Genomic DNA, 25,777 nt, shown 5'->3' with positions numbered 1-25,777 from the left:
AATTATGCAAAAACCCCTCGTTAAGTTCTTCTTTTCTATTGGAAAGTATTGTGCCTGTCTCTCATATAGCTGGGTAGACATTTCCACAGATGTATTTTAACTGCATTCCCTAAACCAGCCCCAGTGTAGACTGAGTGCCAATGTGAAACTGGTCACATTCACCCGAAGGGCAATTAGGCCCGAGCCATAAAAATCTATGAGCCCCGCTATTTCCGACATCAACAAATAAACATGGTTATAGGTGCCTCCTTCCTGTGATACAGGTGAGGGCTTTTGCCTGGCGGGGCTAGGGGGTGAGGCTGGGCTGCAGCTGCTGCCAAGTCTGAGCAAAGTCCTGTCCTCACTGGCACACAACCCAGCTCCACAACACCCTTTAGCAAATGGTTCTCTGCTTCATCACCACATTGTTTTCAAGTACAATACAATCCCAGCGTTCTCAGAGAATAAAGCTAACTAGATAGAGCCCTGTCTATAATTCTGAAGACATGAAGAATGGAGAAGTGTTGAGTTAAGGCTTCTTGTAAGCAGAAGGCTTCCTCCTAAAGGAAGGACAGGCTGAGACCCACCTGCTTGTTCAGATAGGTGTGATTACAATCCTCAGTCAGGTAGACCCTTTCCAGAAACACTGTTATAAAAGAGTGTGTGCTCTTAGCTCCCTGGGGTGTTAGCAAACCTCAGAATTACTATTTGCTAAAGTATCTCTACTTTTTCCCAGGAAGGACTTGCTGGGTCAGCCACCCCCTGGCACAGATACCTCTTTTCCTAACCTCCTATCTTTTGTCTAAACCCTCTAACCTACAAACGGACTAAACTTTGCTCAAAAGTACCTGGCAACCTTGCCAATTTGGTTATCAACTATGGGTGATAGTCCCAACCCATAGGCCTCCCTGCCCTTGAACTGTTCACCTGCACCTGCTTGTGTCCTCAGCCACCATGTTATACAAGAAACCAAACTGGTACATTACTTCGTCTTGAAAGCAGATTCTAACATGGGATTGGTGTGTGCTGATGACTTCTGAATACGCCAGCAGCTAGACTATGGTTTTCCACTATGAAAAGGGGCTAGTAAAAATGATAGGAAAAAACACTTCTCTGCCTTTTCAAGCAGTAATTTAAACCCCCAAGCTTGAAATCAAGATGAAAAAGTTCCAAATTGATTAATATGGAAATTACCAGACCATCAAAACTGCTGATGTCGTAAACAAAATTCGTCAACAGCCACTAAGAATTCATTAAAAGTAAATTTATTGTTTGTTTTAAAAATCAACTGTGCAATATGTGCTTCTCAAGACCTTTTTGAATCTGGTTTGTTGTTCATCTCTTCTCAGGCTTCAGTTTGGCAAGGCTAAATGAGAAACACGGTATAGACACACAGTTAGTAAGTACAGGTAAGGGAAGCAACAGTCATTCCTGTTTGTTATTCTCTCAAAGTTTAGAGTGTAATCCAGGCTACAACATTAAGTCTTAAAATCTGATCATGTTCATTGTATTCTGAAAACTATCATTATCTAAAAGGGAAAAGATAGCAGTGTATCTGATTTCAACCAAACAAGGTTTCAAACTAAATTACCCATTTCCTCTTACAGAAGTGAATAAAACAGTGCTGCAAGGAACCAGGTAATCATTTTAACTGTAATTGGAGGATTTGATTTTAATGGTAACATTGCAACATTACTTTTGCTTTAGCTTCCTACAGCAATAGGTTCTCAGCCATCACATAGGGACAAAAGCACAAAGTGAACCTGCGGCATGCATGGGAAGGTCCTTTCTAAGAAACCTCCAGTTTGAAGAGTGGGGACAATTCTACCATATTCAAAAGAGAACCATCCTAATCTTTTAGGCAAAGCAATATCAAATCATATATATTCCAGGGCTGGAAAAAGGGCAACACATCATCTTTAACGCTACTGTCTGAGAACACTGTCCTAATAGTATTTTAAGGTTTTATCATTCTGTGGATTATCGTCATTTGAAGATGGAAACTAAGGCAAAAACACGTTGCTGACAAATGCTGTCCCTTTCCTTCAAAAATGAACGCCTTGGAAACAAATTATAGATCTCTCTCCTTCTAGAGGACAGATTTAGTTCCTTCCCTCATTAGTACAATTTCATACAATTGCAGAATTCTAAAAAATATTTTATAGTATTAAATTTGAATAGCCAAGCATCTGAGAATCAACATAAACAAAGACTCAAAATTCCAGACCCTCCCTCTGCTCCACACTTTGCACAAAGAATGATGACATTTACACGTCATGTTTACCTATTCAGTAAGCACAACTCAGGTTTCTTAGATACAAAGCCATTTCAATTAAGGCAACAGGAGTTCCTTATGTGCAAAAGATGTAGTACATATACAATGAGAAATTCATACAACCATAAAACACCTTACATTTGTTATTTGATTTCTTATAGATTTGAATTTGTGATTTAAAATTTGTATTAAGACAGCTTTTGCACTTCATGTACTCCATAATTTATAAACAGAAGAGTGATTCATAGGACTCAAAATATTCTTTCCTAGAGCTGTTTATCAATAATTAAATCATCTTTGTGACTACTATTCAATGTGTGAAATAGAAAACCATGTCATCTGTATATACCAGTAAATAAAAACATCTACGCAACATGCCACAGTTTCCTCTGATATCCTTTTAAAAACAGACTCCATATATTTGGCTCTCTTCAAATTTAACCAAAAATCATAGACAATCTATAGGGGTAGGAGCAAAGTGCGTGTGTTTGGGGGAGGCTTGAGGAGGAGAGCCCATGAGCCTGTTTTTAAAGGAAAATGTATTATTACCTCCTCGAAGGACTAAAGACAAAAAGCTCAATATGCCCGGAAAGCTAGATTCTCAATATTTAACGTCCCTGACCCTTAGCCTTTTCTTTCTGTTATCTGAACCAAAAAGAGGAAACAAAATCGTAACAACACACACACAAAAGCACACGCTCACACACTGACACACATATCCCTTCAGGCCGGTGTTGGGCAGCTGCACTTGAACCTCCTTACAAACTGTCCTAAGAAATGCGCATATGCATTTTGATTAAGCTATTTAAAAGCAACATTGCTAAGGGAATCACATCTTCTTCTCCTTAAGAGAGCAAAATGAAAGGAAGAGACTAATTTTAAAATCGGACTATATCCCCCTATGTTGTTAAAAAAAGAAAAAAGGAACAATCTGAGAGTGTATTAGTCTCAAACAGTGAGATTCAAAGTATAAGAGGTAGTTACAAAATATTTTGAAAAATCTAACAATGCTTTAGAAGTCTTCTCCAATACTAAGAACATAAAATAATGGTGTGAAGAAAGGATTAAGAGCCAAGAATCAGGGACACCTGGGTGGCTCAGTGGTTGAGAATCTGCCTCCGGCTCAGGGAGTGATCCCATACTCCCGAGATCCCACATCAGGCTTCATCATCATGTGATGAGTCCCACATCAGGCTTCCTGCGAGGAGCCTGCTTCTCCCTCTGTCTCTGCCTCTCTCTGTGTCTCTAATGAATAAATAAAATCTTAAAAAAAAAAAAAAAAAAAAGAGCCAAGAATCAGACAAAAAACTTATTTTATGTTTAATAAATTATTCTCAGATCATTTTCAAGGAGAAGTGTTTGGCAAACTTCAACCCTTTCCCAAAGGACCGAAGCAGTGGTTTGCACCAGTTGGAAAACAGCCACATTCAAGAAAACTAGACAAGATACTGAGACTCTACTTAAGAGATACACGTATAATGTATATACACACATCCTTCACTTGGTGGCATGTTGTTCTCTTTAGAGAAGCAGCTCTGTTTTGTGGAACTCATACAGTTCCCTGGTATAAGTTCTCCCTACATGGCTCATTTTCAACCAGCAACATTATGTCTTAAAGGTTGAGCAGGTGAGAGCTGTGTTTGCACACGCACATAAAGTGTTAGCATCATGCCAATGCAGGAGGGGTAAATGACCTCAAAAGCAGAGATAGTTGTAAAAGGTGATAAAATAATTAGGAACTCATAAATTCTGAATACTGCTTTTGATTTTTATAAAACTTAACTAATTTTTATAATGGCTGTGTTCAACAACGTTTGGCAAAATTTCTAAACATTGAGCAATTGGCTCTCACAAGCCAGTGTGGGCTGATTCTAGCAAACCACTAATGCTATGTTCCCAAAAAGTACGAACATCAGTGATTTTCTTTAAAGCTATTCTTAAACACTGGGAGAATACAAGCTAATTTTTTAGGAAAACAAACAAATCCTCTTTAACCCCTATACCTAAACACAGAAGTTAGTTTTCGAAAACATGCAGACCTTTGAATTACAAATTTATCACCAAGCTAGCTTTCATTACAGACTGCGGTATAATCTATAGAATCTGGTCTAGAGAAAACATCATATAGTGCTTTACAGCAAAAAGGTGGTTGTTGGATTCAGGATACCTTTGAAACATGCATGTCCCCATGGCCCCCCACAATATCTACTTCTCTGATCTCGGAAAGGAAAAACTCTACCCTAAGGCCTCTCTTATTCTGGAGTTGTAAATTATAGACAAAGCAATTTATAATAAAAATGAAAATAACATATTTTATAAAAACACACTCAAAATTTGCTGCTTTTTTATTCCATGAGAAGAACAAAGCACTGTATCAGATTAATGTTGGCTTATGAAGGAAAACTAAGAGGCATTCAGTGAGATTTTTAGGAGGGAACCAGGACCCATGGCTGCACTATCTTATTGAATCTTAAAAAACAAACAAACAAACAAAAAAAAGGAATGTGTAAGTCTCAGGTACTCATATCCTCTAATTTAAAGAAGACAGTAGTACATATTCCTTAAATTTCCACTGACGGGCAATGGTCTTATGTCCGTGCATTATGTAGGTGCCAGCCTACGAGCTGTCAGTCTGCATATACAGAAAGAAAAGCCCCCTGGCTCACATAGAAACTGAAATAAAGTGGCAGTTAGAGCAATTTCATCCGATAGGCTTTCTTAGATGTGGAATATAATGAAGAACGATGATCTGACTAAAAAAGCATTCAAAAATATTATATCAACACGAAAAACTCTAATGTAAAACTGAAAATCCCAATGCTGTGAAGCATCAGAGATGGAAATCCCATCATATTTACACTAAAGCTAATGGCACTATTAGACCAGGCTTTGTTTTATCTAGGTCGATAGTTTACTTCTTCTATGCACTCGACTTAATCAGACATGTACAGAGCACATCTGTTTTGTTGTATGGCCTGTAGGCTGTGCCTCGAGTCCTCAACTTTGCAGGCCTGACGTATCTTTAACTCCCTGAGTTATTGAGGTCAACCTCATGCTCATAAATCAAGAAAATTCCATGGGAAAAAGAAAAAAAAAACCCTCTTGTTCACATTTTACAATTAAAAAGAAGTTAAAAGGAAGGTATCCCTAATACAGAGGAACTATTTTCTGAAGAGTCAAGTGGCTATACTGCATGTTTTCAATTTGAAACCCTCATCTTGATATGTTTAGAGGTGTAATTTATGGAACAATCGAGCAATCTTTATATTTAACATTAAATGCCTGAATATTATAAATCACCTTAGATGAACGTTTATGGGAGAGTTTCAGTGCAACTTCTGAACGACTTGTCACTTTTACTGTGTAGTACAGATTTGTAAAAAACGATATGCTAAGTAATCCCAGAGTATAATTTAGATACACAAAAACAACTGTCAGGAAACAGCCAGAGACTACGTTTAATGAAATCTTTACAGACTAAAGTAATAAGTATTAAATTAATCAACACAGCTTAATTGAAGCTCTATTTGTAACATTTTTTATTAGACTTGTTATTAATGAACCTTTAAATGCTACCACTAAGTTGAGCTCTGTGTTACATTTAAATAATGAATCATTGTTCACACACACAAAAGAACAAACCCTGCTTTAATAGCTCTTTGTCTCCTTGGGGCTTTTACTCTTATGCATAGCTAAAAGGGAGACTTGTCCTTCCTTCCTCTCCATGGTTATTTACGTAGTTGGCAAGATATCATCTTTAAGGATGCTACCATGGTTTGAAATAACTAAAGTGAAATCCTTGAGAAATTACATGTGCCAGAGCAAAGACTGAACATGAGAAAACATTTTTGGTGGACCTCAAAGACAAGATTTTCAAGTCTGTGTTTTTATTGACCTCATGCTCACATCTGTCTAGGGATGATCTGCTCTGAGTTGGTAAAGACTTACCTGAACATGTCTCCCAAGCCCTTCAGCATCCCCTTTTTGGCTTTCATTTTGTCTTTCTCCTTGTCTCTGTCCTTCTTCTTCTCTTTGCCAGCTTTATCCTTTCTCCTATCCATCTTATCGCCTTTCTCTTGGTTCCCATTCATGTGTCTCTCCAGAGAATGTGAAGGCTGATCACTGGCTGTCGATACAGACTCTCTCCCTGATCTTGAACTTTCTTCTGTGTCTTCTTCCACTTGGAAAGGAAACAAACAAACAAACAAAAATGGATAAGGAACATAGTGAACCAAAAGAACAAAGAGAAGGAGGCTAAAATATATGTGTGAATTTTGCTTTCCCACATTTTCTACTGTGGTTTGACCCTGCTATCAACATGGACTACAATGCTACTTTTTTTTTAAGTTTTTATTTATTTAAGTAATCTCTACATCCAAACTCCCGACCCTGGGATCAAGAGTCACATGCTTTTCCGACTGAGCCAGGCAGGTGCCCCAATGCTATTTACTTTCAGGAGGATTAAAATTGAACATATGATGTGGATGGTTACTATGCACATGGGTATTCCTATGTGAAGATCACATGCCAACATAAGAGAGAAGCAGTTTCCTGGTGAGATGTTGATTCACTAGGGGTAACATCCTCCTTGATACAGAGCATGCACTGCTAGAGGGATTAGTAGGTGCTTATCACACAGCACTGACTCCTAAGGCTCCTGTGTATTGTATTTGCAAAATGCAAAGAAAACAAGCAGCCCCTCCTCAAGTGCTCCCTTTCCTCATGGATAAGAATAATGTAGATCTTACTCTAGCCCCTCATTAATTTGTGAAACTACACCATTCACTAGTAAGCACACCAATACCAGCACAAGGACTTCTCTCTTCAGGCTCCCAAATATGTGCATTTGTGATTTCTGCACACAAAAGACTGGATCGTTACAGTCTCTGTAACTTCTTCTTATATTGTCATTATATAAGGCCAACATCATAAGCAAAAGCTACTCTATCTTCTAATCCTAAATAACTCTGCATGAAAATGTGTAGATCAATAACTTCACACTCTCTTGAAGTCTGCAGATAAAACATCTGCTTAGTAATAAGAATATTCTATTCTTTGAACCAATGCTCTGTAAGCATATGGTCCAAAGGCACTTCAATACCCCAAAGTTTTTGATTTGAAAGAATGACAAGTAACTAGGGTAGGTTTCCACTTACCAAAAGAATTTTAAGAATTTATTAGGTAAAAAAAACAATAAATGTATATATTAACAGCCACTCTGATAAATATTTTCTAAGATCGGTTGCCTAGGATTTTCTTCCAAATATATTAAGAATTATTAGGGCTTCGGATTACCCCTTAACTTCTGAGGTCATCTTATTCTCCTGCATCAACAAATAAAGTGTGAATTAATGTTTTTGAGCTTCTTTTAACACAGAACCAAATAGAACAGTTAAGCCTTTTCCCAATATTTCACAAAGAACTGACCTCTAAGTCAAGTTAATATATCTTCAAGTGAAATTCAGTCTTGCCTCTCCACCACCAAGGGACACTTGAGTTAGTAATACACAATACCAAAGCATAATAAGACCAGTTAAAACAAACTTGGTATCTTAGTGTTCTGCTGTTAAGCCCTCCAGAATCTGAGAAAAAATATTATCAATATGGTATGACCACTTCAAATTAATAGTTTTTAAAACAATGCCAGCTAATTAGCAAAATACAAAAAAAAAAGTGTACAATTTCCTTTGTTGACACATTTGGTTAAAAACATGAGTCAATATATTTCTCATGCCAGCAGGTCATGCCTTAGAATAGCTAAAGAATAAAACCATCACCACATCTAAATCCAGAACATACTTCAGAGGTCATTTAGTCCAACATTTTCCATTTCTTGCTGAGAAAGGTGTGGGGCTAGCATACTGCCAGTCCAGGGATCTTTCTAGTATTATGTTCCATACAGTTATACTTCAGCAAGACCTTCATGCATTTCTTTCATCAACTCTGCTGTTTGTGATCGTTCAATTCCATGCTCCATACAACACACATCGAGGTAATCTATCACCCAGTCACTACACAGTCTGCCTGGAAGATAATTCCCGGTGTCGGCATCGTATTTCAGAAACCTATTGTCAATCCTACATATTCATTCAATGCCATGACTTGTGGCTCATGTTGATAAAATCACTCAAGAAGCTAGATCAAATGTATACAAAACTGTAGGACTGGCCAGGAACCACAGAAATGACTTTTGAAAGGTCTCCCTCTGCACTGGTTATCTAATTGTGAACCACTTTCCTGCTCCAAAGGATGCGGTAGACTTTTAAAAATTTGTTTTTTTTTTTTTTTCCTCTTGGTTAATACAAATAGGAATGGTGCAGACTTGACAGAGAAAGCCTGTTAAAACTTTCAGATGGGCATTGCTAGTGAAAATCCCTAGCCTTACAAATAAATGCTTAGTTTTAAGGCTATAATTTTTTGTAGTCTACACAGAGCAGTGAAAGAATATTCTGGTCAACTACCCAAAGATGTGCTATTATAGGTAGCCTTCTCATATATGAATCTCCTAAGAAAATATAAATATAGCTTTAGCAGGGTTGAAGCACCTAGTCTGACACCCTTAAATATGGTTGTGCCCTACCTGATTGCCAACTGCTATTTCAACGCTTTGGGAAACCGGTATGGTCTCAACTGTGAGATAATCATCCAAATCATTATAGAACAATTCTCAGAAATTCTTGGGAACTATAAAACCTAGGTCTGTTGATACACTCAAGATAGATAAATGGATGCTAATGAATTTTCTAAAATTCCCAACAAGCGAAACCTCTTTTACCTACACTTCCAAAACTCTCTGTAACAAACTTTTATCATTGCACTTCTCAAATGATATGATTACATGTCTGCCTTCTAGTCTCTAAACTTCTAAAATGAGGACTGCTAGGCAGACGCACGCAGATAGCAGATGAAAGACTACCAGCAAACCTGACTCATAACTTTATCCCAACCAAACTTTTCTCCAATTTCTAGGTATTGCCGTTCCTCTAGTTTCAGAACAATACCTACTTCCCTCTAATCAAGCCTGCCAAAACTAGCCACACCTCAACAACAACAACATCAGGAAGGCTCATTGTACTTGGTTTAGCTCTAAGCAGGTTCTGGTATCTTTTTATGCGATTACTGTTAGTGCTATACGTGTTGTCTAATGGATTTTATAACCCTCTACAATATTGAAACTATAAACAAAAAAATGAGCTCAATAAATGTAAATGACTTAGTCTTCCACAGCAACCATTATCATAAATCATGAATGGAAGTATCAGTAGCAGTTCTGCTAGTTTTCTGCCTAATAGTTTTGGCAGAAGTACAAGGGGCATATGTCTGCTCTTGGCTTGGTAACAGAATAAAGGCAGTATCTTCACAACTGACTATATGCTGAATTCATATTTGTTGCCAATTCTTTTCATATTCCCAATAATTTTCTGGTGTATGTAATACAACTTATTTTCTAAATTGAGTGAAACAGAGAAAATTGGTATTAAATTATTTATTAACTGAGTTTTGTAACCTCATTTTATAAAATCAAAAATCCTAGCTCAGTTTCCTGCTCCAAGCAAGTGGACTGTTTTAAAATGATACTTGCACATTTGAGAATTCTTTATGCTTAATCTGAACATTCTAATTTAGATAATACATTATCACAGAAACTCTTCTGGGAGTGTACTGATTTAACTAATCCCTCTGAATGCCAACTAATTAAAAATATTTAGCAATATGTGGCTTCCAATGTACAAACATAAGATGTTCTTTTAGAGTATCATAGTATATATACTTCGAACTCTAACATTATTTGAAATAAAAAAATAAGAACCTTTCATTTTACCTTGTCCCCATGCAGAATTATGGTGGTTACCAAAAGCTTAAATAAATTGGCTACACATGTATAATTGTTTTAAACATGTATATTCGAGGTCACTGATAATACTGGTCAGATTATTTTTTTAAAGTTCTACAATCTTTGTGCATGTAATACCACCCTTATAATAAGATACATAAAATACTGTTATTCCTTTAAAGAAAATAGAAAAAAAATCATATAAACAATTTTTCAAGTAAGAAAAGTACTGGCAGTAAATAGCTTGATCAATTGTGTTCCTGCTGTAAATTATAATACAAGAACTAATTACAAACTTACATTTAGATGATCTATTTTAAATGCTATGTTATATATTTCTTCTCTTTAATTTTGGTCCTTACAGATGATTTGATTTCCTTTTGCAGATAGCCTACACAAAGAAACATGATTATCTCCTTCCAAACAAATAGAAATTTCTATTTTTGACTAACACTCCTGCCTACTTTAACCTGCTCTATGCACTAAACTTTCCCACATGATTACCTGTGAAGGCAGATATTTTTAAAAGTTTCTTTCTGAAGAAGGTTTAATGTGAAGCTGCTCATTTCTCTTTAATGCAGTACCATCATTCGGCAATTAAAACATACCTAATTACCATGTTTTTAACAGATGCAAATGCAGCTCAATTAAAATTCTAGTCCATGTTACAAATTAAGCTACTTAATTATGCAAGGTATCATGGTAGGACTGGGTCACCAAGAAGTTTGGAAAAGATTGGGCACTTATATGTTAATGATTATGGAGGAAATGACGTTAGGTTTCAAAAGAAATTCAAAAGTTCTGCAGCTTCCGCTATAAATAAATACTTCTATCTAGTCCTCACAAACATTTTCCTAACAAAAATTCATTTGAGGGGTGTCTGGATGGCTCAGTTGGTTATGCATCTGCATAGGTCAGGTCATGATCCCTAAGTCCCAGGATCAAACCCCATGTCAGGCTCCCAGCTCAATGGGAAGTCTGCTTCTCCCTCTCCCTCTGCCCCTTCCTTGCTCCTTCTTTCTCAATCCGTCTCCCTCTTTCTCTCTCTCTCAAATAAATAAATAAAATCTTATAAAAAAAATGACTCTAAACCACATGTTCCTGAGAGTCTTTCTGTCTTTTCTCCCCGCATTGCTACTGTTGATACTGTAATGGTCTCCGTTGGTTGCTTATCCACAATCCTTTTCTCCCTTTCTTTCTAATGGATCGCTGATCATGTTCAGGAAGCAATCTAGCTCTAATAGGTTAATTCAGTATTAGACCAACTTATGGATGCCTGCCACTTGATTTAATAGTCCAGTGTTAGTAGTCTGAGCATGGCCCCCTCTGCCTGGATAGGCATATTTCCATCCTTGGGGAGATAGCTCACTCCCTTCTGGAAGAAAGTAAAAGGCATCTAAGCTCTGCAATTACCTTCTGGATAAGCTGAACTGTAGCTAGTGCAGCCAAAAGGGCAAGAAGACAATGGATCTTGGTAACACCACTGGGCTATGAAATCAATGGTCCCCTGAAGACGCCCAACTCCAGACCTCAGCTATGTAAGACAGTGCATTTCCTCATGGTTTCAGCTGGTCTCAGTTGGATTTTCTATTAAATGCAGCTGAAAGCATCCTAATAGGTACATTGCATAAATCAAACTTTAGAGCAGCTGTGGAATATCTAAAGTCTATCACAAGTATGAGAGTTAAAAGTTAATATAATTCTGATAGCTGTGACAACTTTGCTAGAATTAAATGATTTGTTCAGACTTGCTACTAGAGTTAAATGAATTGTTCAATAGGTATAAACAGAGAAACTAAACAAAACAGAAATGATAATATTACTTCTTAATCACCAGTAAATAAGTCCTTTCCTCTGAGGGCATAGCTCAAAGAAGCATCGTTAAATATTTGTTGACTGAATAAGAATGATTGAACAGAATCAATCATATGGAAAACTATCTTTTATTGTTCCTTGTTTATAAAGGAACACCTTAGGTATTAGAAATACCTAATGATTGAACCACATATTGAGTAACTTAGAATTTATTTTAGAAGACAAAGAATTAAATGGAATAATTATACACAGGATGACTAAGTCTCAGGAATTTATCTTCTTAAAACTAAAAATGAGTATGTTCAAGCAAGACATTAGTAATTGGAAAATTTCACTAGACTTAAAAATCCACTGATCCCTACCAATTTCTACTGATTAATCTTAGGTTAAAAAAAAAAAAAAAAGGTAATAAAAATACATGAAGCCTGGACTCCCAAGCACTGCAAAATCCTACGCAGGATTCAAGAACTTTGGGGATATAAAAATTATTTTTGTTTCTTATTTTAGTTGAATATTTTGACTTTGGAAAAGAAGAGAGATGTGGAAAATGAACAGCTAGCGATACAGATGGTGTCGAATAACAGGATCTGCTTTTCTGGACTCTGACTTTTAACATTGAAATGATGAGCTCTTGGCAATGGAAAACTTTTACAAAATGCTGAAAAAAAAAAAAAAACAGCTGCCATGAAACCTGAAACATGAAGAATTAAAAAGCTTTTACTCTAAAATGTGGGGTGGGAATAATAACTGATGTGATAAAGAACCAAGAATCTGACTATGAAAGGAGAGAAAGATACGAAGGAACATGTGACATTTACCAGTGCTATCACAGGAGTGGTTTCAGCAACTGGAGGACAGGTCAAATAGATGATTCCAAAAACACTCTAATGTAAAAATATTTAATTCATTATAAAAAACAACAATAACTGTTTATGTTCGAATGAAGAGTAGCTAGAAGGGTGAAAACAATTAAGATCACTCTTCCAAAGAACTGAAGACTTAACTACCAAAAACCATTTTGGGCTTCTACTTTTATCTTCCAAACTCCCTCCAACAAAACAGGTAAAATGCTCAAGATACTGGTAAAATATCAATTCCATTATTCTTCCCTTCCCAAGAGAATGCTACAGAACAATGAGGGTCATACCCTCAATTTTCTGAAACCCTGCACATTTACTTTCAGCATCTAATTGATTTTTACATTCAAATGATGGTGCACAATAGATACTGCTTCCTGTCCATAGGGACAATGTATAGTGAAGCTGAAGGCATTCCTTTCAACAGACCGAATGGATTGGTTACACAACCAAACGGTAGCACCGATAACTCTACTGTTGGAACTTCCACTAAAAATTTATTTTTGAGCTTGGTGTCGAAACTAGGTTTCAACAATACACAGAATATTATTTATAGTGTCAAAGAAATTCCAGGTTACTGCTCTTACTCTTTTAAGTAAAAAAAATACAAAAACAAAAATAAATAACAACTCAACAATGTGCAAATGTGATAAAGAAGTGGATGGCTAGCCAGGCTCTATTTTGTTACTTATTGAGAAATCAAAGTGTCTACCTCCCAAAAGCCAGTGTTGTAACTATCAAGCCAGTCCATACAAGGAATCCACAAAAACTTCATGTTAAAAAATGTTTTATACTAGAAGTCTCAGACACATTCTATAGCACTTCAGAAAGTCAAGGGATGACCAGATTGCTTGGGAATAAGTTTCTTGAAGAAGGAAGACAATCTAATGTACACATAAGAGGGTAGAGGCAAAGTTAGGGGGTAGTAAGAAGATACACCTTATGGAGATTACACCGTCTGGACAAGAACAAGCCAGGGGGTTTGAAGGACAATGAGAATTAAGAATGTGATTACAGAGCTTACTCAGCAAATCTAGAGATGCAGGACCAGTTAGGAGATCCTAACAATAACTTCAGGTATTAAATAATGAGGATTTGGACTAGGACTGTTCTGATTTGAACAGAAGGTATGACATTAGCAGATTTCATGAGGAAAAATTAAGAAAGCTTGGTAATGGAGTGATTGCACAGTACGATGATGATTCTAAGTTTCAGAGCCTGGAAGCGCTAATGAGAAAAATCACATCATCATCATCTATCTTTATGAGATGCTAAGCGTGTAAATGCAGTTCTTCCTTTTCTCTGGCATTGCCAAGCATCATTACTCACCTGGATTATTGCATTACTAGTATATAACTGATTTTCTTGGGCACCAGTACCGCTCACTTACCACCCCATCCCCAATAGCAATCCCCGATCCTACAACCCCAGCAATCATACTTGAAATTCTTCAAAGATACTTTAAGGTCCTTCATATAAAATAAAAATAATTTCAACAAAGTTGTCTGTGATTTGTCTCCTGATTTCACTTAAATCTTATTCCTCATTATGCTGTCACCTGCACTATACACATCAACCTTAATCAAACTATGGCAATCCAGAGAAGGTCCCCACTCTGTATGTTCTGTCCCTACACACGGAGGTAAAGACCACTCAAGCAATGGCACTCAACTCCACTAACACCTCTTCTGGGAAGCCTTCTCCCCCTACCTCCCTTTCTACTCTAATCCACATAAGCTAAGTGGGTACCCCAAACTTTGGTGCCATGGTAACCTGTGCACTATGATAGCCCTTAACCATGTTACTTCTTAAGTATCAGTTTATCCACTGGGTTGAACTACCCCATGGCCCTCAGGAACTTACAGCCTAAAAATCAGATTTTAGGTGCCACAACTCATGAATATACGCTTAAATACTTCAAAGTAGCTTTAGTGTAGGGGCTTTCCCATTCGGAAGTTTAGTATTCTAGAAAAAGTCACAGGACTATGAATCGGAAAGTATGCATTCAGTATGATTCAGTTTCACAAGTATGCCCTTGGTCAACTATGTAAATACTTTTTCCTTATCAAAAAGTGGTTAAAATGAGGATTCTATAATTCAAATACTTCAGATAGGACTTTTTGTTGTACTTTTAGCTTAAGTTAATATTCACCTACAAAAAGAAATAGGAGGAATAGCTTTGGCGACTTCACATGCTTACTCCCATATTGCATTGAGAAACTTCCTAAAATTAATCAAAGTTTTTTTTTTTTTTTTTTCTTAAACTGAAGGTGATATTTAAGTATACAAAATGGCTTAAAAGGAGAGGACAGGCAGGGCACCTGGATGGATCAATGGATTGATTAAGCAGCTGCCTTCAGCTCAGGTTGTGATCCCTGGAATCCAGCCCCACATCGAGCTCCCTGCTCAGTAGAGAGTCTGCTTCTCCCTCTGCCCCAGCATCGCCCCCACAGTCATGCTCTGTCTCTCCCTCTCTAATAAATAAATAAATAAATAAATAAAATCTTAAAAAAAAAAAAAAAAAGAGGGCAGGCTATTCCTAGCATTTTAAGAACAAAATTTTTTATAGATTGACATCTGATTATCTATATTAATCAAATAGGTACTCTTGTATAAAGTACTTTGACTTTGAAACCCGCATCCTGAATTCTGTCACAGCAGATTTTCTATAATCTAATGGACTTTGCTTAAGATAAAATTAGACCTAGTTTGCATATTTTGCTCAGATAGGTAGTACTGAAGAGTGGCTATGAGGGTGTAGAATGCTGACTACAGAAAATCTGAGATATCAACTGCAATAAGCTGTTTTATAATTAATAAACAAAAAAATTACCCCAAACTCTCTCATAGTAGCTGATTTACTAACATAAATTTACTTTCTTCAAATCTCACATGGTTACCCTAAGTTATGTTATGTTCTGGAGCAATGTCTTTTCTTATCTCCTGATGAGAGAGACTATAAGAAAGTGGGCAAGCTACTCAAAAGCAATCTGCCTCCCTGTTTTCACATTTAAAATTATAAATTAGATCTATCTTAAAAATCAGTAGGTACAATTAATAAGACAGTATTTGGTTTCATATGGTGTTTCACCTCCCGACCCAAACAAAAAGCTGTTTCTGCACTGACAGTAACACTTAAAATTGGCAAATTTTAACAGAAAAAAAAAAAAAATGGGACCATATATTTTTCAAGAAGAAAACAAAGCAATGTTATTGCATGTATTTTCTCAGTAGTAACAGAAACTGATTTATTATGGGAGATGTAGAAGCCACTTGCTGAGAGCCAGGCAGGGTAGGTAATTTGCATAGAAGAGGGAGCAGATTGTAGATGCCCTGACCTGTCAAGCACAGGTAGGGCCCCGGAGATAATGGGTCCCAGAATACAAAGCTCCATCTTGATCCAGACAGACACACAACATGGAGAGGCCAGATGGATTAAATGAGAGACAAAAACGCTGGCTCCTGCCATCTCTGCAGGAAGAAAGTGTTACAGAAGATGACAGATACCAGAGTCCACACGGAGCCCGCCCCAGTCCCTGGCCCCCTCTGCGGCGCCCGGCCCTGATGCCCACACCGCTGAGGAGAGGAAAGCCTGTCCGAGCCTGAAATCCAGCCGCCAGGGAGACGCAACCACACTGACAAGAGCAATCAAGCCCCGGCGGCCGGGGCTCCGGCCCTCGGACCACTGCCCGACCCGCCCAGGGCGCCGCGCAGCACCCACGGAGCAGTCCGCAGGCCAGGGCTCCTCTCTCGGGGCCTGTGGAGCAGCGAGCGGCCCTGCCGCAGGCCCCAGCCCCGTCTGCCCCGCACTGGGGGGCCGTCTCGACCGCGGAGCTCAGCCACACAGGACAAGGCGGATGCCGGGAGGCCCCAAGCGCAGAAAGTGCGTGGACCAGGCCACGAGAATCCTGGAGCCGGGCTCGGAAAAGCATAGGGTCCAGGAAACCAAGGGAGGAGCTGAGGGAGCCGGCCTTTCTCACAGCTGGGGCCACAGATGCCCTCTCTGCCCCCAGCCACGTGCCACGGTGATGGCCTAAGGAACACCAGCAGTAGCACAAGCCTGAGGGACTCTGATTTGTATTTTTATTTACTTATTTTAAAAATATTTTATTTGTTTATTCATGAGACAGAGAGAGAGGCAGGTTCTGTAGGACTAGATCAGACATGGTGCTGTCTTCCCTTGTGGGCCCTACAGAAGCTGAGAGATTAGCAGACAGGATTTAGGCCGGTAAGTGAACGGGTATCCAGAATCTTGCAATGTTAAAACCAGAAAGGAACTCAGAAACCATGCAAATCATCTAAACCAGAGCTTTTTAAGAATTTTCTAAAAAACTGCAGCAAACTATGCCTTATTACAATTAAACTCTACAGAGAACCGCAATGTATTAGAAGTTACTTTAAAAACCCACAAGTGCTAAGACAACAGAGGGGTGACAGCAGGGTGAAGGGTGAGGCTGATGGCTTTGCAGAGTCCCAGCTACTCAGCCTCCCCCAACTCCTGGGCTCCCCGCGCAAAGCTGAGCTCCCCTCCCAGCCAGAGGTCATGACATGCATTTTTGAAAATCAATGACCTGGTTGTCCAAATCTTGTTTCACAATGAGGAACTTAAAGCTCATGGGTTTTAGGTAGTTTGACCATAAGCCCAAAATTATCAGAATTATGTGGACTAGGATGCAAGTTGCCTGAATGTCAGTTCAGTGGCCACTCCACTCCACTGATGCAATCTCAACAACGCAGGCTGCAAAAGTTGAAATGTGTAATAGCTGCTTTGCTTTCTTTCCTTTCTTTCTCTTTTTTTCTCTTTCCTCCCTCTCTTCCTTCCCTCCTTCCTTCTCTCTCTTTCTTTTTTTGTATCCTGAGTTCAACAGACTGGTCTAGGGAGAAAAATTATAAAATCAGGACTCTGGGAAAACACAGCACTTGGTGGTTGTAGATGCACACATCACAAAGGTCTTTCCCATTTCTCGTCTAGAACTTAACCTATGGTTTAAAACTGCTTATTTTATCTACCTGCTTATTTATCTACCTGCTTATTTTATCTACCTGCTTATTTTTATCTCAATGGCAGCTGAATGAAAAAGGTTTAATAGGGACCCCTAGGTGGCTCAGTTGAGCATCTGCCTTCGGCTCAGGTCATGATCCTGGGGTCCTGGGATGAGTCCCACATAGGGCTCCCTGCAGGAAGCCTGCTTCTCCCTCCTCTGCCTATGTGTCTGCCTCTCTCTCTGTGTCTCTCATGAATAAATAAATAAAATCTTTAAAAAAAAAAAAGGTTTAATATCAAGTACTTAAGCCAGTTATTTCAAATTATAAAGGGAAACTATGTTCATATAGGGACAAACTTAGTTGTCTAACCACCCTGGTGAGAAACTCTGAAGGCTGTCCCTATAGGAATTAAAAACATGCCTTGTATTGATATGTATTCCATCCCCTGATGCCTTTGAAATGAATGTTATATGTGAGAAAATTACATTTTATGAGTGAATTTAAATAACATTTTAACCAGAACAAAAAAAAAAAAAATTCAAAAGCATCATAAATTGTAGAAGCTTTAAAAAAGAACTACTACTGGGGGGCCAAAGTACTATATTCTTATTAAATATATACCCAGGACAGACAGAAGCAAGATGCTTCCACAGTAGGGCTACACAAGCCACAGTGGTCAGCTGGAAAGGAACCACTGATACAGTGAGGTAAACTCAAGAGGGTGGAAATTACGTATGACTCAGGATCTTGGAGCCCAGACTTGGCAGCAAAAATATAAAATATGTTCTTCATCTGGCAGGAATAGGTTGTATACATTTGAAATCACTGGCTGGATAGAGGTAAAAAGCTCCATTCAGCTTGAGCCAGAGAATTAGGTAAAGGGCCGGGAAGGTGGGGTGGGGTACAGCAGTTCTCCAAGTTTTGCTTTGCATGCTGTTATGGTAGTGGGATTCATCTTCCTGGAACACATTATTACATGTAACAGGCAAAATGACATAATTTCACTTTAAGTCTCCTCAGAATGTGATTTTTATCTAAACTTTTCTTCCTCACCACAACCTTCTTTAGGTATTTGTGATAGAAGCAGTTTACCTGAAAGTTAAATTGCAAGTAAATTAGAATCCACTTAAATTATCTCTGGTCTTTGCTTGAACTTTGAGCAGCAGTGTCTTTAACTTTTCTAAAAAAGGTTAGATGCATAGAGTCACATTTGAAGTTAAAAACTAAAATATAAAGTGGCATTATGAACAATATAAGCTAACCAACAGGTTTTACTGTTAGGACTCTTGAGGCTTTTCTCTTATAAGTAAATATACTACTGAAGTTGTTTCCTGATTTTTAAAGTAAATGGAATGGTTATTTTTATGAATGTTTAACTATAAAGATAGCTTCCCCATAACATTGCACATATTTTTAAATGTTACTTTTTTTCTCAATATTCTATGGAAAACCTATTGCTCAATATTAACCTTTGACTTTCAATAATCTTGGCTTAAAATATTTTGTGATTTTGAAATATATACATACACAAATATGCTAGTTCAGATCAAGGAAAGCAAGGGTAATTGATAAAAATAAAACAAAAATACATTTTCAAAATCACAGATCATTGTATATATTTACTGGAGTTATCACATTATACCAGTGGTTTTAATTTTAGTCTCAGGATAATCTTAAATTCCTAAAAATTATTAAGGATTCAAAGTAATTTTTATGTGGATTATCTCTATCAATATTTACTGAATTAAAATTGAGAGGATCTAAAACTATTATTTTATAAAAATCAAAATTTATCTTAACAGAAATTACATTTTTATAAAACGATAACTCCAAAAACAGTGAGTACAAACAATGGCACTGTTTTACATTTCAGCAAATCCCTTACTATGTGGCTGAAAAGACAGATTCTTCTATCTGTTCTGCAATCTATTGCAATATCAAATGACTGCTTGTTTCTAGAAAACCCAACCATGTACTTGTAAGAGAACAAGGGTAAAAAGATAAATGACATCTTATTATTATGAAAATAGTTTAGACTCCATTGATTCCTCTGAAGGATAATGGGAACCCCTAGGGTTCCCTGGAGCATACTTTAAGAACTGCTGCTCCATAGAGTCATTTATAATTGCTATTCTTGCAGATATTATAAACTTACATGTCTCCATGCCTTCATCATCATCATCTACTGTGGGTTTATCATAAGACTTGTCGATGGCAGCTCTGAAGCTCTCATTGCATCCCCTTCCTCTGATTATCCGTGGCCGTGGGCGGTGGAAAGGAATATCCCCGTTCAAAGTCACCTCAGCAACTGCCGTCTGCAGACTCTCTAATGAGCTTGACTTCTTCAGACCCAGGGAAGGTCCTACATCTCTGCTGGGGGAACCTTGGAGATATACAAAAATTAAATGTTAGATAGTGGTGAATATTATATATGCATATATAATAATATAATGAATATTATATATTCATCTGATATCTACAGATTGTGGAAATCACTCACTCACTGAGTTCTAAAGTGTAGATGGAAATGTCATAAAAAGAAAGTAATAGTAACTAATTTTAACACTTCCCAAATATATATTAGATTTAGTTGATTTTTTTCTTTCCATTTTTAGCTCAAGAAATAAATTAGGTTACATCACTTGCTCCAGGTACGTAAAGAACCTAAAGAACCAGAATAACCCAGAAGTTCACTTGAAAAGTAGGAATAATGAGAAAGCTAAAATAAGCAACCAAGAGTAAGCTTTGTAACTTAATTAAAATCATTTATGGGCAGTCTAAAGTTATTTACAGAAAAAATTCAACTTTCATCTCAAGGAGTTCCATGAATTCTTTTCCTCATTACATGGCGGGTTCACATAGCTTGGTAGATACATAGAGTACAAAAGACTACTTGTCACCAATACACTTAAGGGCACCTAGGCAGAAACCTGGTTCTGGGACATATCGATGTTCTATGATGGATGGCAAGAGCAATGCAAGAGTTGCACAGAAAGAAATTATGCAAGGGTTCTCATTAGGTAGCAAGAGAGGAGAGACTACAGAGCTGAACGTGAGTATGTGGATCTCCAGGCTCAGAAATAATACCTGCTTGAGGAATAAGGAATGAGCAGAAGGAAGAAAACTTAAGAATTCACGAAGAAATTTTCAGCAGGATGGCAGGGGAGAATTCAGGGAGTGAACAATTTGGCTCTGTTTCTGGAAGATGTAGGGCAGGGGTCCTGAGTTTTAGAAGGCAATCAAAATAGATTTCTTTAAGACAGCCTCAACCATCACTGCCTGACTCAGCACTCAGCAGTGCGTGAAGTCGGCCTCTCGATGACCAAAACACCAGCTCTGCACCAGCACCTGGGAAACCCAGGTTTCTGAACTAGCTTGTCACTTACACTGTTAAAAAGTCAGGTATGAAAAAACGGGAAGATCGAAAAGAACAGGTTATTTATCTATGCATGGGGTCATCAGCCCCTATGTTAATCAATAATTAAGCAGTAGCCTTGATATGCTATCACCTAGAAGGCAAATAATTATGACGTGGGCTTGGCATGGCTCACGGTAGAAAACAGAATAAAAGGTAAACTGAGAGTCAAAACAAGAATTACTTCTTTAAGATTCATTTACATTACATCTTTCACCCAATTTTCACAGTGGGGTAGCAGTTTTTAAGTTAGAATAAATATGTCAAAAATGTAACATAGGCAGAAAGGCAGACAGATGATTCTAATGAAATAATATCCCATCAATTATCATGCTTGGGAGAAAAAGATGATTTACTGAACTTTCTCAGTGCAGAATTATATATATTTGATTATTTTATGACAAAAATTCACATGAAAAAGTTTCCTTCCAGGATGATCAATCTTTTCCTCTAGATAGCACTATAATTTTTGATAAGCTCATGTTCTAAATACCCATAAAAGTCATGTCACAGGAAGGAAAATGAATTTTGTTCCAGAACTAAACAAAAAGTTAGAAATCAAGGAGTCAAAGAAAACAGGAACAGATCACTTGCAGGCAGGAACAGTGACTTTATATTTCCTAAAATTAGCACTGGGAAAATCTTTTTTGGAGTAACTCATGTGTATCAATTTCCATAACCTACCAGCTGCATTTTGAGTTCTATAAACACTTTAAGGCAAATATTGGCACTTTTGGGGGAGCACAAAAGACATGTGTATGTATATATATGTGTGTGTGTGTGTATAGTCATATCTATCTATATTTCTCCAATAAAGATTTCATGCTTCCGGTAAAGATTTTCATAAAAACATCACTTAGGTATATTAAGTTTTTCTTTATGAAAAGTTAGCTAGATTTGACTTAATGTACTCAGAGCACTAAACATTTTAATAATGAAATCCAGAAATAGGAGGAGTATTCATTAAAGTAAACATCTATGTCTACATAAACAAAGGCAAATCTGGTGAAAAAAAATGAGGAAAATATAAAAAAGCAATAGATATTTTGTAAGCATACTTTAAGGCTTACCTATCTACTTTTCTCTCTGGAATTGTAACACTGCAGTATGACATTTTGGCCATGGTGTGTATTGTGTATATAGGAAATCAATGAATTATTGCTTCTGTATTTATGTATGGTTGAATAATCTTCATAGTAAAAAGTTATACAAAAAGGTCAAAATTTGTAATCTGTGAATCTATAAGAGGGATCAGCCAACCATTAGCCAAATCTGGAATGTCCTTTGTTTATATATATTCTATGGCTGCTTTCATGCTACATCAGAATTAAGTCATTGTTACAGGGACTGTTTGGTCTGCAAGGCCTACATTATTTACTAGCTGGTCCTTTACAGAAAGAGATTTTGAATTTGTAACATGGATATGATACATTCTAGTACATTATTTGTCAAGCTTTAAACAAAGGTTTTCTTAAGTAAAATGTTAAGATTCCTGAATGAGGGTTACTGAGAACTCTGACATGATACACAGCATTTACTAGGGATGAAAATTAAAAACGCCTTTCTCTTTATAAAGTATGGGCAAAAAAATTAGTCTTATTTACACACGCAAAAAATCAACATCTTTTGATTTTAAAATAATATTCTAAAGCTCTTTGTAAATCTTTCAAGTCATTAGGATATTTAGCTCATTTTTCATATTCAAGGATTAAACTGTTAGAAACCCAATTCTCTTCTTACACACTCTTTTCTTTCACAAAGAAAATTTACCTCCCAAATATCATCACAGATCCTTAGATCCATAAATAAAGGGAAAAATCATAATCATACTATTTTCCCTATCCCTATTTTCCTACTCCTGCCTACTGATACCTCTCTTGCCAAAAAAAAAAAAAAAAAAAAAAAAAAAGGATGTCTTTTGCAAGGGCAAAAGGAAATGGAATTCAATTTTCATTATGAAAGGCTTATGGCTAGACAGATGATCTTTGCTGAAATGCCACTGTGGCTCTACCAAAAACATTTGGACTGCACTGTAAAATCATGATCAACTTAGCAATTCAAGTGAAGTGAAGAGAGAAAAATAACTGAAAATCTGTTCATTGTCCAATATTGCAGCATGGAAAGGATCTAGAATACACTTTATTCCTTTAGATTTAAGACCAACAGACCAGAAGGTACTTTGATGTCTAGCTAATAATTTAGTGTCCCAAGGTTTTCTAGTTTACTTTGGTAGGATCAATGTCACATAGTGGGGGAAATAAAAGAAAAAAAGGAAAAAGCTCTTTTTATCTATGATCTAACATTTTAAAACAATAAAAGCACAAGATTCAATTAGATTATCAAATCTGCCTTCTATGAAAGTTATTCTATGTGTTCAATTAAACTCTAGATATCGACAGTATTATTTTTTTAATTGCAATAGTGCTCTTTTCCTTTTAGTAAAAGTGAGTTTGTCAAATTAAATATTTTCCCGACTTTACCTGACTGGCAATAGCATATAAAGTCATGTTCTTTTTTATAAACATTAACTTGGACAGGGCTTACTTCTTTAAAAGTACTGAAGACTATTAACTCCAAAGCTAATTACTAATTTACATATATGAACTATCAAATAATTTTCTTTAGCCCTGTTTCAGAATTTCAGTGAATTTCATGTTTGATCGGAGCAATAACTACATAAAAAGGGCTGAAACTATAGTTAATTGCCTTGCACTACAGTTAATCCTATGATTTATTGGATGTAATTTTTACAATCTATCTTTTACTCTACAGAATGTGAAGACTCCAACCATATCCACAATAATCTTTACATATGTATATAGATACACATTTTTCAAGCAGGCTAAAACTATTTACTACTGCAGGTTAAAAAGGTGAATTGAAGCTAATTAGTGCTAAGTGATATGACTACATCATACTGGATCTAGAATAATTAAAACAGTATTCCAAACTTACAATAATAAATCATTCATTATAAATGCGCCATTTACAAAGCACATTACTTTAATTACACATGAACACTTTCCTGTGATAATTTTCATAAAATAACATAAAAAGTAAATTTTAATATAATGAAAAACCCAGTTCAACATAATCTATTGATGCTATAGAATGATCTAGGCAGCATTTTAGAAGGAAGCCCTAATGAGTTAAAAAACAAAAAACTTTAAAATAGGTTCACAAGGTCGAGAAGCTGTATTATATAGTCTAACTCAATATCAGACAACTATGAGCTAATTCTTATATATGAAGAACTCAGGTTTTCTGAGCAGCTAAAGACAGCAATATTGGATGCTATCCTTCAGTGAAAAATATTAAATTTATGCTATTATCCTTCAGATCAAAATCACCACTTTGAGGATCATTGGACATCAAGCAAGGAATCTAGTAAATGACTCAAACACTTAAGAATCTCCTAGAAGAGATCTTGTTCTCAGGATTTTGATTTTTATTTAATTGCAACAAGACATCCCTATGCAAATACAATTAAAATCTAGGTTGTTTTAGCATTTTTGAAACACTAAATTGTATTTGCGCTTAGTATGTACTACACCAATAAATTCCTAACAAAATTTTTCTTTTCTTATACAATTTGATTTCCTACAATGAATCTACACAAGATTGGAATATTTATGTTTACATGCAATATGATTGGCAGCTCTAGAATTTTGATCATCTCCTTGCACCACAGTTTCTACGGCAACGGTCTAACTGTCCATTCTTACCTGCTTTCTGGTCATCCACTGTATTGAGTTTAGTCTCGTCAGCTACTGTTAAAAGGTAAATGTATACTGGTTAGTGCAGTTAGTCCCCATAGCCCAACATGCTTCAACCATTCCCGGATCTTTTCAGTTAGGTGATCATTCTTAGATAACATTTCATGCAAAAATATGAAACATCAAGCAAACATTCATAATCAAAAAAGGGGGAAAAAGCAGTGTCTCCATGCAAAATGCCAGTCATTTCATTTCACAGACACGTGTGTTATTTATAAGTTAGCGTATCATAATTAGCCAAGGCAATGCATCGCCAAATTTTTCTTTTATGCATGTGATAAATTAATGCTTTTAGTCTTAAAGTACAAACAGCCACCAGAGAACAGCATAAATAAGTTACAGTTGATTAACAAGGGTTTTTAAAATCATTTGATCAATTTATAGATATAATTAATTATTTTACTTTTTTGTTTGCTTTTTGGTGGATTTTGATTTAAAAAGAGACACTACCTGATTGGTGTTTGATTGAACAACTATGTTATTTTCCTCCTTCCATTTGCTCCCAAATACTTTCTACAATAAATATTCTATCAAATTATTACTTCAATTACATGCCTTAATTATTAACACATAAGAGTTTCTATTAAGTAAACTTTAAAGAATAGCAATGAAACGAAGATATCATGAAGTAACCAAATTCTACACATGGATTGAGATAATGGTTTCTCTCCAAACTTTTCCTTCTAGTTCAAGAATCCTACAGCCAACCAAATACTATTTCAAAAAATTGGTTTTAAACAGCCAAAATGTGAAAACATTTCATCTTTCAAATAAAGATGCAGGAATATAGCATGATATGCATGTGTTTGTTTCTTTTATCATCAGGAAACATATATATTA

The 25,777-nt window shown here is 36.6% G+C and overlaps 1 protein-coding gene across 26 annotated transcripts in view; it reads right to left on the bottom strand.

The window, feature by feature from the left end:
• Positions 1–25,777, bottom strand: part of PARD3 (par-3 family cell polarity regulator) — a 650,509-nt gene that overhangs the window by 186,557 nt on the left and 438,175 nt on the right. For 20 of the 26 annotated variants that reach the window (XM_038529690.1, XM_038529679.1, XM_038529689.1 and 17 more), the window contains 3 exons: positions 24,887–24,931; positions 19,902–20,129; positions 6,203–6,434 (listed from right to left, as the gene is read on the bottom strand). In XM_038529690.1, coding sequence (XP_038385618.1) covers positions 6,203–6,434; positions 19,902–20,129; positions 24,887–24,931 — 505 coding nt within the window. Of the gene's footprint in view, positions 1–1,228; positions 1,346–6,202; positions 6,435–19,901; positions 20,130–24,886; positions 24,932–25,777 lie in introns of those variants that run through there. The other 6 variants (XM_038529684.1, XM_038529686.1, XM_038529699.1 and 3 more) reach the window with 2 other exon arrangements.

The sequence above is a fragment of the Canis lupus genome, chromosome 2, assembly GCF_011100685.1.
Source record: "Canis lupus familiaris isolate Mischka breed German Shepherd chromosome 2, alternate assembly UU_Cfam_GSD_1.0, whole genome shotgun sequence".
NCBI classification, from domain to species: Eukaryota; Metazoa; Chordata; class Mammalia; order Carnivora; family Canidae; genus Canis; species Canis lupus.
The sequence above is the reverse complement of the archived record's forward strand: the minus strand, read 5'-3'. Positions and strand labels throughout refer to the sequence as shown.